General features: G+C 40.1%; 1 protein-coding gene across 4 annotated transcripts in view; it reads right to left on the bottom strand.

Moving 5' to 3' along the window:
- usp34 (ubiquitin specific peptidase 34) overlaps positions 1–14,876 on the bottom strand; it is a 290,233-nt gene that overhangs the window by 97,114 nt on the left and 178,243 nt on the right. For all 4 annotated transcript variants that reach the window (XM_080200367.1, XM_080200368.1, XM_080200369.1 and 1 more), the window contains exons 41-42: positions 12,789–12,972; positions 9,610–9,773 (exon numbers count right to left, since the gene is read on the bottom strand). In XM_080200367.1, coding sequence (XP_080056493.1) covers positions 9,610–9,773; positions 12,789–12,972 — 348 coding nt within the window. The remainder of the gene's footprint in view (positions 1–9,609; positions 9,774–12,788; positions 12,973–14,876) is intronic.

Genomic DNA, 14,876 nt, shown 5'->3' with positions numbered 1-14,876 from the left:
TCAATGCAATTATGTGTTTGCATAATCTGCTTACATAAATACTTTTCAGCAGTTATATTGATTTTGAAAATCTATTCTCAACGCAATTTCCTTTTCCCCTAAAGAAAATAAATGTAACTATGGCCATTCATGCCCCACCACTGTTGCCAATGAGGACAAAAAATGTGGTGTTCTGCCAAATTTCCATTCACAGCAATGGGACCGGAGCATCCCGCTGGTATCTTCCCAATTTGGAGTCTGAGTTCCAGAGTCATTGCTGGCCTACTTCAGTACATTTATAAAAATAAATTATCCTGTAAACTAGGCTCTATAAACTAATTGCCACCTTTTTTTGAAAAGTAAATTGAGACAATTAGGAGAAGCTGCAAAAGTCATAGGCAAAAACACAAAAGGTTGAAGAGATGTGATTAAAACTGTAGTCATGATGGGGGAAATATCAATTTGAAATATTATTATAGAATGAAGGGAAAGGAATTCTACTGTTCTCAGACCATATTGTCTCTATTAAATCTACTAATAGCAAGATGTACATAAAAAAGGAGGGAAAGAAGGGTTAAAGAAAGCAAAATGAAGAAAGGAAATGAAGAAAAAAGAAACAAAGGAAACAATTATTATTTAACGTAAATAAAAGAGTGACTATGAATAGAATAGATTGGTATAGTAAACAACTGTAAAACAAAATAAATTTAGCAAAGAGCGCAAAGCATTATACATATCTATGTTACTCATTCTTTTCCACAATGAAAGAAGAAAAAAACTGCAATTTCTGCCACGAGAGATAAAGATGAAGGGGGAGAAAATAAAAACTACAAAGCCCTGAATTGATGGAAACTGTTTCAGAGGATAAGTCATTAACTCCTGAATAGATAAAGACACTTACGAAGACGGTGTAAAGTATTCATGGGCAAATTAAAAAAAAACTAGAAGCGCTACCAGTAGAATATTCACGTGAAACTCCACACTGATGATCAAAAGAAGGGTAATAAAGTATAATTATTAATTAATTAATTAGAGTGTTAACAGAGATTCCCATAGCTTTGAAATGCACTGGCAATCAGGTGGCTTTTAGACAGGTGAGATATCATGCTTTTTAGCGGTAGGATAAGCACAGATAATTTTGCAAATAGAGGAAAGGTTGACTGGGAGTAATAGAAAGAAAGATATCATGAGTTCAGATCTACAATCTTGAGCATTATTGGAAGGATACTAACAACACAAGTATTATTGGACACCAGACTGCATAGGATCGGAAAGATGTGACTATAGTTGCAAAACAGAATGAGACAATTGAGGCAGATTTTTTGAAACACAATTATCAAGAAATGTGAGCCAACAAAGGGTCAACTTTCCCATTAGAAGATTATCAATTAAACCAGTAGGGGGAAGATGATGGACAAGATTTGCAGAAGTTTTCAGAAACAACAGTTGACACTTTTCAATAAATTACATTCAACGCCTTTACTTACAGATTTAGAAGTTAGCAAGCAGAAAAAAAGCTGGCTCGAGGTGCTTTAGCCTGATCAAGACATCAATTGTGATGATAATTTTATTGTAAAAGGGGCAAATCAATGTTTATTGATAGAAGGGGAAAAAATAACAATTGTCCAAACCAGCAAGGATCACAAGTTACTTCTCTAACACAAGCAGATGGATCAGAATAATTTGAAGATAGGGCAGCAAATGCATATAATTTTCTAATATAATGTTAAAATAGAGAGAAAAGACCTGTCATTACCTCTAATGAAATACCTTTGAGCTGCATTCTAAACCTCGATTAGTATAGTTCATGAAATAATTGTACTAACTGGATGCTGATAGCGAAAATCAGGTATGCCTGTCTGTCACATGGTGCACAAGTAGCCATTCATGATGTTTTCTTTTCCTCTCATTGTATTATGTGAAAGCTTTCTGTTTACAAATTGAATGGTTTGATTTTCCAAAAAGGACAGAACAAAATCGCTACCCATGGAACTCCTGTGCAAAGTTTTCAGAAACAACAGTTGATACAGTCACAGCCTCGAGAGGAACAGGAGATAAGAAAAAAAATGTTGCTGTTACCGATACATTGAGTTGTAAACTAAAATCAAATAATCTTTTTAAAATCCTAGGTAGTTTTGTATTCGTAACAGTATATAGTGGACTATTTTTCAAATTAATACATAATAAAACATAGATTGGAAATTTTATTTACAAAACTAAGAATTCATTTGCCATTCTGTATTGCTGTGTCCGAAATATAGAACTGACTTGATGTAGAATCATTGTATTGAAAATGCTATTAACAGGAGCTACCACGATCTTACTTGTCCTCAGGATGACACTAAAATCTAAAAATAATTACAAGGCTTATTATTCTTACTTGCTGCAGTATTTTTCAGAATATTACAGCAAACACAACTAAAGATACAATGGGCCTGAACTTCCTCAGGATGGTAATCAGTATTGGATTGCCCCTTCGCTCCCAGTTCTTTATCTGGGATCCTGTCGCATCCTACCTTCCAACTCAAGCCTGGTAAGGTCTGGGCAGTGCCTTGTGTCCTCACATCGAGTGCAGCACTATCGAAGGGAAGGAAGCCATGCACCCTATTTTACAGCGCTAGCTGCGGGTCACAGGAGAGTCAGGCCCAGCAGGGGAAAACCCCTGTGAATTGAGGAATTCTTGCAAAAGTTTGTTGCGAGTCTGTACAATCGTTACCCTGAAGTTAGAAGGTGTTTCTTCTAACATTTTCTGGGTAACCTAGGCAAAACCATCTGAAGTTTGAGATTTAAAATTGCATTTTTGGATGGTTCCCAGTGCAGTAGTGCAAACCTTAACTGTGAACTCCTGAATGGGATTCCCTGTACATCATTGGGGTACCAATACAACAACCTGGAGCTCAGCAGTAACAGCCCAATATTTCACAATCTTAATATAATTGCAGGTGAGGAATGCTTTTTCTTGTCTTTTTACCCATCCCAAAAAGTCCCAATATTCTCTCCTTCACATCACAAAATTTATTCTTAGATCAAGATTTTCAACTTTACTACTCTACAGTTCATTCAATATGTTGATCACTTTCTTTGCTCAAGTAATTGCTGTGACATTCACTCTAAATTTGCCTTCTACCAGTTTGAATCTCGTTCTACCAGAATTTAAATTTTAAATAATATTTCAGCTTTAGCTCTTCTACAGCCTTACTCAATGCGTAAAGTTAAAACTCTCATCTGTTTAAAACCATTTTAGACCTTTACCTCCAATAACCTTGACATCCTAGTCTAGCCTAACCTGCCCCAATAATGACCCTTACCCCACCCCAAGCTATCTATTCCTCTGACTTGAGCTTCAAATTCCTACCTTTCTTAGTTCCACCATTGTTAGCTGCTCTTTAAGATGCCTAACCCCTATGCAATTTGGTCTAAACTAGCCTGGCAGTGGAAGGAAATCTGAGCGTAGAGTCAGGAAGAAGAACAGCAAAGCTGGAATTAAGGGCAATAAATTGTAAGTTAAGCATGGAAGGTCAAGGACACAAAGGCTAGAAAATAGACAAAAGGAGGTATTCAGTCGTTAGTGCTATATACTTCAGTGCAAGGAATCTAGTGACTAAGACAGACGCTAAGGTACAATACTTCGAAGTATTATATCATAGCCATTACTGAAACATGGCCTAAGCAAGGACAGGAACAACATTCAACATTCCTGGTTACACAGCTATGCAATTGTATGGGATAGAAAGAGGATTAAAAAGGTTGAGGGGTTTGCAATACTGTTCAAAGAAACAATCACAGTTGTGAGGAGGATGATATGCTGCAAGGAGAATCAAAGGAGGCCATTTAGTTTGAACTAGGGAATAAAACAGAGAAAGAAGTCTCACAACACCAGGTTAAAGTCCAACAGGTTTATTTGATCGCAAAAGCCATTAGCTTTCGGAGTGCTGCTCCTTCATCAGGTAAGTGGGAGTTCTGTTCACAAACAGGGCATATGAAGACACAAACTTAATTTACACAATAACGGTTGGAATGCAAGTTTTTACACGTAATCAAGTCTTAAAAGGTGCAGACAATATGAGTGGAGAGAGGGTTAAGCGCAGGTTAAATGAGATGTGTATTGTCTCCAGGCAGGACAGTTAGCAAGATTTTGCAAGCCCAGGCAAGTCATGGGGGTTACAGATAGTAACCCAAGATCCCGGTTGAGGCCGTCCTCATGTGTGCGGAACTTGGCTATCAGTTTCTGCTCGGCGACTCTGCATTGTCGTGTATCGTGAAGGCCACCTTGGGGACTGCTTACCTGAAGATCAGAGGCCGAATGCCCATGACCACTGAAGTGTTCCCAAAAGGAAGAGAACACTCTTGCCTGGTGATTGTTGAGCGGTGTTCATTCATCCATTATTGTAGCATCTGCATTGTCTCCCAAATGTACCACGCCTCGGGACATCTTTTCCTGCAACGTATCAGGTAGACAACGTTGGCCAAGTTGCAAGTGTATGTACCCTGTACCTGCTGGATGGTGTTCTCACGTGAGATGATGGCATCTGTGTCGATGATCTGGCATGTCTTGCAGAGGTTGCTGTGGCAGGGTTATGTGGTGTCGTGGTCACTGTTCTCCTGAAGGCTGGGTAGTTTGCCGCAAGCAATGGCCTATTTTAAGGCTGTGCAGTTATTTGAAGGCAAGAAGCGGGGGTGTGTGGATGGACTCGGCGAGATGTTCGTCTTCATTAATGACACATTAAAAGGCTCTGGAGATGATGTCGTAGCTTCTCCGCTCTGGGGAACTACTGGACGACGAAGGGTACTCTGTCCATTATGTCTGTCTGTCTTCTGAGGAAGTCGGTGTGTTTTTCAGTGTGGTGCACCAGAACCATCGACGGATGAATCAAGTACCATATCCTTTTCTTATGAAGGCATCTTTCAGCGTCTGGAGGAGTCTGTTGTGATCCTCTCATTTGAGCAGATCCTGTGTATACAGAGAGCTTGTCCATAGGGGATGGTTTCTTTAACATGTTTAGGATGGAAGCTGGAGAAGTGGAGCATCATGAGGTTATCTGTGGGCTTGCGGTGCAGTGAAGTGCTGAGGTGACCATCCTTGATGGAGATGTGTGTGTCCAAGAATCCAACCAATTTCAGAGAGTAGTCCATGATGAGTCTGATGGTGGGATGGAATTTGTTGATGTCATCATATAGTTGTTTCAGTGATTATTCACTATGAGTCCAAAAGGAAGAAAATGTCATCTACATAGCTAGTATATAGCATCAGTTGAAGGTCCTGTGCGGTAAGGAGGTCTTGTTTGAACCTGTGCATGAAGATGTTGGCACATCGAGGTGCGAATTTGGTCACTATGGCTGTTACGTGAGTTTAGATGAAAAACTGGTTGTTGAAGGTGAAGACATTGTGGTCCAGGATGAAACGAATGAGTTATAAAATTGTATCTGAAGACTGGCAGTTGCAGCAACGTAATAGTCGCGGGAGATGCTGGTGTAGAGTGCCGAGACATCCATTGTGACAAGGAATGCTCCTGGTTCAACTGCTCCATGCGCGCTGAGTTTCTGTAGGAGGTCCATAGTGTCGCGACAAAAACTGGGAGTTCTTTGTACAATGGGTTTCAGGATACCCTTGATGTAGCCGGCGTGGCTCTCGCACAGGGTCCCATTGCCCGATACGATGGGACAGCTGGGTGTGTTTGCCTTATGTATCTTTAGGAGGCAGTAGAGATCTCCAACGCGGGGAGTACATGGAATGAGAGCATGGACGGTGCACTGAAGGTCCAGATCAAAGGTCTTGATCAGTCTGTTGAGTTGACAGGTGTGTTCTTTGGTCGGAACTGTGGGTAACTGTATGTAATGTTCCTTGTTGTTCAGTTGTCGGTACACTTCTTTGCAGTAATCCGTTCTGTTCCTTATGATGATGGCCCCTCCTTTGTCTGCTGGTTTGATGAAATGTTGCGGATGGCTTTGTGTTGTGCTTGGGTGATGTTCAGGGCTGTCTTGAGAGTGCGGCTGATGAATCTGGTGTTGATGCATCTCCTGACAGCTTGAGCATACGTATCAAGTCGAAGGCAGCGGCCTTCCGGAGGAGTCCAATTCGACTCTTTTCTTTTCGGTTACTGCACTGCGGATCTGTCGGCTCATTGGCTGCCTCATCATGCCCGCTGTTGGCCTCCTGGAGAGGAGGGGCTGCTACATCTTCTCCGGATCCTTCAACATGTCATTGATGAAGATAAACATCTTGCCAAGGCCATCCCCACACTCCCACTTCTTACCTTCAAACAACTGCACAACCTCAAACAGACCACCGTCTGCAGCAAGCTACCCAGCCTTCAGGAGAAGTGACCATGACACCACAGAACCCTGACACAGCAACCTCTGCAAGACGTGCTGGATCATTGACATGGATGCCATCATCTCACGTGAGAACACCAGTTATACGGCACATAGACTCGCAACTCGGCCAACGTTGTCTACCTGATACACTGCAGGAAAGGATGTCTCAAGGCATGGGACATTGGAGAGACCATGCAGATGCTATGACAACAGATGAATGAACACTACTTGACAATCACCAGGCAAGAGTGTTTTCTTCCTGTTGGGGAACACTTCAGTGGCCATAGGCATTTGGCCTCTGATTTTCGGATAAGCATTCTCCAAGGCGGCCTTCACCCCATACGACAACGCAGATTCGCTGAGCAGAGACTGACAGTCAAGCTCTGCACATATGAGAATGGCCTCAACCAGTATCTTGGGTTCATGTCACACTATCTGTAACTCCCACGACTTGCCTGAGCTTGCAAAATCTCACTAACTGTCCTGGCTGGAAACAATACACATCTCTCGTCCTGGCTGGAGACACATCTCTTTAACCTGTGCTTAACCCTCTCGCCACTCATTATCTGTACCTTTAAGACTTGATTACCTGTAAAGACTCGCATTCCAACCGTTATTTTGTAAATTAAATTTGTCTCTTTATATGCCCTGTTTGTGAACAGAATTCGCACTTACCTGATGAAGGAGCAGTGCTCCGAAAACTAGTGGCTTTTGCTATCAAATAAACCTGTTGGACTTTCATGTGGTGTTGTGAGACTTCTTACTGTATTTATCCCAGTCCAACACCGGCATCTCAACATCATGAATAAAACAGAGGCAGCCATCCAGCCGGCAGTATACTAGACACTCAATCAGCAGGAATTAGAAGAATAAATATGTAAGCAAGTTGCCAAGAAGCATAAACTGAGATAAATTGAGTGCAACAGGCACAAAAGGGGACAAATTATTAAAATGCATTCTGGAAAGCATTTCTAGCCAGTACATAGCAAGGGCAGCAACAGACAATTTTATACTTAATTTAGAGAATGAATCTTGGCTGGTGGAAGGGGTATAAGTGTGAGAACATTTTAGTGATAATCATAATTGAGTTAGATTTACAGAAAACTACAGAAAAGGATAAGGGTGGACAGGAGTAAAAGATATAAATTAGGTAAAGACTAATTTTAATAAGTTGAGCTGTGATTTAGCACAAACAGACTGAAAACTACTACCGTAGTTCATGAAGAGCAGTGTGAAATAATCAATGGAGTAAACACTGAGGAAGGAAATCTAAAGATGTTTAGCAACCTTTAAAGTGCATAAATCACAGCTGAATTAAATGTATCCGGGGGCAGGATTTTCCAGCTGCATTCAGGCCAGAAAAATCCTGCCCTCGATCAACTGACCTTTGCCTGATGCTGTCCACACCGTTACAATCCCATGACGAGCAGGACGGGAAAATCCCACCCAAGGTTGCTAAAGGAAGAAATAGTGGAAGCTCTGACCATCATTTTCCAATCCTCTCTGGCTACCAGTGTGGTTTTGGAGGACCGAAATGTTGTAATTTTTTTTTAAAGGGAGTGAGGCTCAGGACAGTCAGCATTGACTCAGTGTTGGGAAAAATACTGGAAGAAATTCCGTGACACGGTATAAAATCATTTAGAAAAACACAGGTTAATGAAGGGTAGTCAACATGGATTTGTTAAGAGGTCAGGACCGAAAGGAAGCCAATGAGGGTAACACATTTGATATAGTCCACATAGATTTTAGCAAGTCTTATGTCAAGACCTCACATTGTAGACTGGTCAGAAAATTAAAAGTTGAGGGGATCTAAGGAAAGGTGGCAAGAGAGATCCAAAATTAGTTCAATGGCTAGAACAAAAGGTAATGATTGACAGCTGATCGGAAGACTGTTTCTAATGGGGCTCCTTAAGACTCAATACTGCTATTTGTGACCTGTATCAAACAGCATAAGATTTAAATGTTGGGGGTTTGATTAGTAAGTTTGCAAATAATATGAAAATTGACCATGTGGTTGATAGTGAGGAAAATAACAACTTGAAAATAACAACTGATCAAGTGGGCAGAAATATAATAAATGGAATTCTATCGGGAGAAGTCTGAATAATGCACAAGGAGGGCAAACAAGGCAAGGTAATACACAAGAAATGATAGGATGCTGAGAAGTGTAAAAGAATAAATAGGTCATGGAATATGTCCACAGATCCCTGAAGATAGGGCAGGTCAAAAATTTGGATAAGAAAGCACATAGGATACTAGTCAGACTGCAGATAGAGTACCACATACTGTTCTGATCCCAATGTTACAGAAAATATGTAATCACACTTTACAGGGATGTTGCCGGGGTGGAGAATTTTAGCTACAAGATAGGATAGTCTGAATTGTTTTTGGTACAAAGGAGGTTGAAAGGAGATTTAATTAAGGTGTGTAAAATTATGAGGGGCCAAGATAGAGTGGACCTATTTCCACAAACAGAGAGGTGGGTGGGTGGGTGGGTGGATGAGAACCTGCTGGTCTAGCCAGTGACATCCATGTCCTGTAAAATGAATTGTACTATTGAATCGCATTGTACTATTGAATCAATTACTTGCCGTTTATTTTATGTTGAGGAACGAAGGTTAAAGTTAAAGCTCCTAAGTGCTATCTGTGATGGCAAACTTGGGTTTTAAAAGCTTGACTATCACAGGAGGAAAGACTAACAGAAGTAAGGCATTGCACAGGTTTGAGGTCCTGAATGGCAGAAGACTGCAGCAGATGTTTTGTGTTTTTCTTAAAAACTGCATTAGATGGTCTTTGCGGCTGAGAAAGAACAAAAGGGAAGGCTCAGAGAAATTACAAACAAATGTTGCACATACGAAGGAAAAGTTGGACACAAGAAATGACAGTAGGATTACCTAGGTATTAGTTTACTTGACTTTTCTTGTACCCTGGAAGAAGGGAGAGATGCCTTAAAAAAGAAACCCAAATGGGAGCGAGAGTCAAGTATTAAAACTAATTCTCTAGATTTGCTAGGTCTAGTTAAAAATAAATTAATAAAGTAAATATACATAAACCCAATGTATGACTGTAAATAATATTCCTATAATTAGATTATATCAATAAATCTATCAGTAATACAGTGTAAACTTAGGTGTCTATCTTCTGAGATAAAATCAAGGCTGAAAAAAAACAAAATTAATTTTTATGTTGGATCACAAGGAAGTTCTTTTAATTTTCACTTGTTTGTTTAGTTTAATGCTTAGATTGATTTGAATAGATTCATCAAAATACCTGAGTTGCTGTATATATCAGTTTCAATGTTTCATCAGTACTTACTTTAGCTGTAAAAATGGCCTGCCTGGCCTCTGGTATCATGTATAGCTGTTGAATGGTGGAAGCCAAATAACAGGTTGCTCCAAGATTCGTCAAACCAACAAATCTGCACTCGGCTCGTACATCATCATGAGGCCAGTAATCCCATTTGTATGGTGCATGAGATGCTATATATAAAAAAGTGAATTTAGTTCAAAATAATTGTGCTGCTCTTCATAAGAGATTCCATTAACTTGTGCCACACAATGAAAAATATATCTCTGAATTAATAAATTTATCTTTTTATTTGTGGTTACTCCTTTCAGATATCAAATGGAAACAATACCAATTTTTAGTCTTTAAAACTTTCATTGTGGCATTGTGTACGTGTAATTCTATATCTAAAATAATTCAAAGGCATTAATAAAATTAAAAACGCTGTGAATTAAGAAAATAATTTAGATACCCCAGTGGTCAGAACCAGGCATACAGCAATGACTTAAACGTTGAGTAAGGCATGTAAGGAAAAGAATATGGTGAGGAAAAGAATAATTTAAACAAGATAAAATTTATCCCGTAGACAAAATACTAATTTTTGTGCATGAACATGCAACTTGTACCATACAGCATACAATCAAAGCAACTGAAGAAACATATAAAGACAATTTCACTTCATACTGAGAAAGTTTGCCTACTGAAATGCACGCTATGTGGTCAGAGACCATGTTTAACAGCAGGATTTGGTTGACATCCCAGCTTGGGTAGACAAATGCTGGCAACATTCATGCTGCATTTAAATATTACTTTGATACGCTAATTAAAACAGAACATCCTGTGATCTCACTTCAGTTTAAAGGACACCACTATTGCTGAATCCCCCAATATTACCTTGGTCATTATCACTCCCCAGCTTAATTGGTCCATTTGTGCTCATACCAAGGTAACAAGAGTAGGGCAAAGGCTGTGCAGTCAGCCATGAGTGGCCCATGTGAAAAAGCTAATTTTTCAAGCCACCTTATCTTTTCATTGACGTTCACAGAGCTATAATTTAAACTCTTTTTACATTCACTGCTTTTGCAAGGTTTAAAATTTAAGACATTGTCAAAAAACACTGGTGTGATGAAAAATCAGCTGCCAATCCTCTACAAGTCACTCTTGCAGTGCGAGCATGGACCAATTCCATTCCTAGAATTCCTTGGTGGGGCCAGTTTTCATGTGTAATGTATTCTATGGCTTACAAGGAGCAGAAAGATGCAAATCAAGGATACAAAGTCAAGAATTACAAATTGTAACAGCAGTTTATTTTTTGCAAAGAAATCTATTATGAACCACAACCCTATATATTTTACTAAATTTACTTGGTCAACATAAAGGTCGAATATTATCGTTTTTTGACTTGAGTATTAAGACAGGTAGGAAAAGCCCCTGCCACAGACAATCCCCTCCCCAACCCTGCCATGGACCTACTCAACAGAAGGCCCTTCATTGGCACTGCCATGGTGCCAGGGAATAGCCTGGGCTTGATTCTCACCCTACTTACCTGTGCAGCTTGACTCTCTCCCCACTTACCTGTGTGCCCACACAGGGACTGTTTGCCAGTTCCTTATTTGTCAAAAGTGGCTGTAAACCACGTGCCATGCCATCATTGCAGTAACAATGGGAACTGGAAATCCTGCCAGCATAATTGCCATTGGATTCTTCGCCCCCACCAGCTTTACCACCCACCAATGTGGTGCCCTTGGTTTAGACAATTTAATGTCTCTTTAAAAATGGAAAATACATCAAAAACTCTTAAGCATAAAAAGTTGTGATTTTCTTCCAAATAAGTAGGATTAAGTTCTCAATTCAAATGGTAATATGATCGTTTAAAAAATAAATTGACAGCATACTTAGGAATCATTTACAATGGCAGAGATCCTTATAAAATCAAAAAGATGACTATAGATTGGGAGAACTGTTTAGTCTGTATTAACAATACCTAGAATGACCCTATGGTACGTTCCTCTCTCATCCATCTTCCGATTGTTCCATCTAATTGTTTTTAAATGACTGCAGGATTTTCAACCTTTCTACCCAATTTGGAAGTTAACTTCATCTGATAATCTGCATGGTATTAGTCCTAAATTTACGTGTTGCAAGTTAAACCCATAGCACTTCATCCTACTCCCATGATTTAAAGTAGTATTCCAGATTTAACATTTTCATAATGATCTTGGATAATCTGAGGCTGTTTTTCTCCCCCAAGCTGAAAAATCAAAGTTTCTTCAGCTTTTTCTCACATTTCAGACCCTTGACATAGGGGATGAGCTCATTTCCAGAGTCTCCAGCAATTGAATATCTCACTTGTTTCCTGGCAACCAGAAATGGATACAATACTTAGGATGTCTACTGACCACAGCACTGTGCAAATTGAACATGACCTCCCCTTGTCTGTATTCCGACATTTTGTCTATGTAGTTCAACATCTAAATGGCTTCATTGATTGCTACTTTATTGATTGGACATGTTGAGCATTAACTCCAATAAGGGTCCTTGGTCTCCTTCTGCTTTATCAGTAACTAATTCAATACCATTTATGGTATGTGCATTTTATCCATTTTTGCTTCCACTGAGCAGTACTTCGCATTCTTCTACAAGAAGTTTCAAATCCAAATGGTTTGCGTTCTCATTTTGTCAACTTTGTTCACTATCCTACTCACCTCCTGCTCAAGTTTTAGATCAACTCCAAAATTTGGCAAACTTGTCTTGAATTTTTGAATCCAAGTTTTGAGTGAAATTAGAAATGGTAGTGGTCTCAATTTGAAGCTCTGGGACATCCAATTTAGTACTTCCATCCACCTTGGTATAACTTGCAACTTATCAAAAGTTCTTGTTTTCTACACTCCAACTTAACTATTCACAAATTCCATCTGTAATCCTACAGTTTTGATGATATCTATTTGTCTCTCATGCAAAACCATTTCAAATGCCTTTTTGAAGTTGACTAGTATTTTACTCCCTCAATGTTCAAGGAGCATGGTTATGGAGGATCTCTCTCCTAAAGCCATGTTATTTAAATTCACATCCATTTAGTCTTGAGCATGCTGATCTATGTTCAGCATAATTCTTTTTAAGATATTATATTTAGCCTTCATGGAAAAGTTTGTTTCCTCATTCTTCTGAATTTAGCCCATTTTTTTCATGGAGATATAAATTTTCCTTACACTGCATGTGCTGTGCCATCACCCAGTTGTGTAGCAACCTGTAGTTTTCTGCTGATCCTTTCACCATTTCCACCAACAAATCGTAGGCTGCTGCTCTGGAGGAATGTGACTTGCACTTTGGTTGTTGTCTGTCCTTCAGGCTTGGTAGCAAAAACAGGAGATTGAACACATCTCTCAGAAATTCCTACAATAAAGCAGAAGAAATATTGCTTTGGATTGTCGTATTTCGCAAGCACTAAAATCCACTGAGCTACTGACTAAACATACCCTGGATAATGTATTTTGTACTGCTATTAAAATTAATATTTTAATGATTTAAAATGTGATTTAAATCTTGAAGGGAATTGCTTGATAGAGCAGACGCAGCACGGTTTCATTAAAGGGAAGTCGTGTCTGACAAATTTACTGGAGTTCTATGAGGATGTGTCTAGGGCGGTGGATAGAGGAGAGCCAGTGGATGTGGTCTTTCTAGATTTTCAGAAGGTGTTTGACAAAGTACCTCACAAGAGGTTGTTGCAGAAGGTCGAGGGACATGGAGTTGGGGGTAGGGTGTTAGCGTGGATAGAGGATTGGTTGTCAAATAGGAGGCAGAGAGTGGGGGTCAACGGGTGCTATTCGGATTGGCGGATGGTGACTAGTGGAGTGCCCCAGGGGTCGGTGCTGGGGCCTCAGCTTTTTACCATTTATATAGATGATCTGGAGGAGGGAACTGAGTGTAGGGTGTCGAAATTTGCTGATGACACCAAGATTGGGGGAACGGCAAATTGTGTGGAGGGCGTGGAGAGTCTGCAGAAGGATCTAGATAGGCTGGGTGAATGGGCCAGGAAATGGCAAATGGAATTTAATGTTGGCAAGTGTGAGGTGGTCCACTTTGGTAGGAAGAATGGTAGGAAGGACTATTACTTACATGGCGAAAAACTGCAGCAGGCGACGGTGCAGAGGGACCTCGGGGTCCTTGTGCATGAGTTGCAAAAACCCAGCTTGCAGGTGCAGCAGGTGGTCAGGAAGGCAAATGGGATGCTGGCCTTCATAGCGAGGGGGATTGAATATAAAAGTAGGGAGGTCTTGCTGCAGCTGTATAGGGCATTGGTGAGGCTGCAGCTGGAGTACTGTGTGCAGTTTTGGGCGCCGCACCTGCGCAAAGATATTTTGGCCTTGGAGGGAGTGCAGAGGAGGTTTACTAGGCTGATACCGGAGTTGAGGGGGTTGAGCTATGAGGAGAGGCTGAATAAACTGGGCTTGTACTCGTTAGAGTTTAGAAGAATGAGGGGAGATCTCATTGAGACGTAAAAGATGATGAATGGGATGGATAGATAGAGGTGGAGAGACTCTTCCCGCTCAAAAAAGACAGTAGGACTAGGGGGCACAGCCTCAAGATAAAAGGGGGGCGGTTTAGAACGGAGTTGAGGAGGAACTTCTTCACTCAAAGGGTGGTGAATCTCTGGAATTCTCTGCCTGTTGAAGTGGTGGAGGCTGCCTTGCTAAATATATTTAAGACGCGGGTTGATGGGTTTTTGATAAGAGAGGGGATTAAGGGTTATGGGGAGAGGGCGGGAAAGTGGAACTGAGCAGCAACAGATCAGCCATGATCTTATTGAATGGCGGGGCAGGCTCGAAGGGCTAGATGGCCTACTCCTGCTCCTATTTCTTATGTTCTTATGTTCTAATCTGTAAATTGGTAGTATATCACTGGATGGTATAGATTTCCTTGATATGATTCCTGCTTTGTACTTGATTTAGGTCAACAGCAAAATTGTATAACAATGAAGTAAGCCAACATGGGCTGCACATCCTATCATTCCAATTTCACATTTTGTTTTTGTAATTTTTTTTGTGAATTAATATTTACATTTTAATAACATGCAACATTTATTAACTGGAGCAATTAAAAGGGAAGCATGCAAAATTAACCTCTGAGTTTATCTGCAATTTTTTAGAACATAAGAAACTATTTGGATTGTGATCCTCCACTTTTGAGGGGCAACTGTTGGCTTCAGTATATTTTTTTTATATTAAATATTATTGCAGATACCAGTTTGTGAAAGTAATTCAACTTGAAATTATGGGAATTCTAAGAATTCCTCGTTT

Source organism: Carcharhinus amblyrhynchos, chromosome 12 (assembly GCF_965287045.1).
Source record: "Carcharhinus amblyrhynchos chromosome 12, sCarAmb.v2.hapA, whole genome shotgun sequence".
Lineage (NCBI taxonomy): Eukaryota > Metazoa > Chordata > Chondrichthyes > Carcharhiniformes > Carcharhinidae > Carcharhinus > Carcharhinus amblyrhynchos.
The sequence above is the reverse complement of the archived record's forward strand: the minus strand, read 5'-3'. Positions and strand labels throughout refer to the sequence as shown.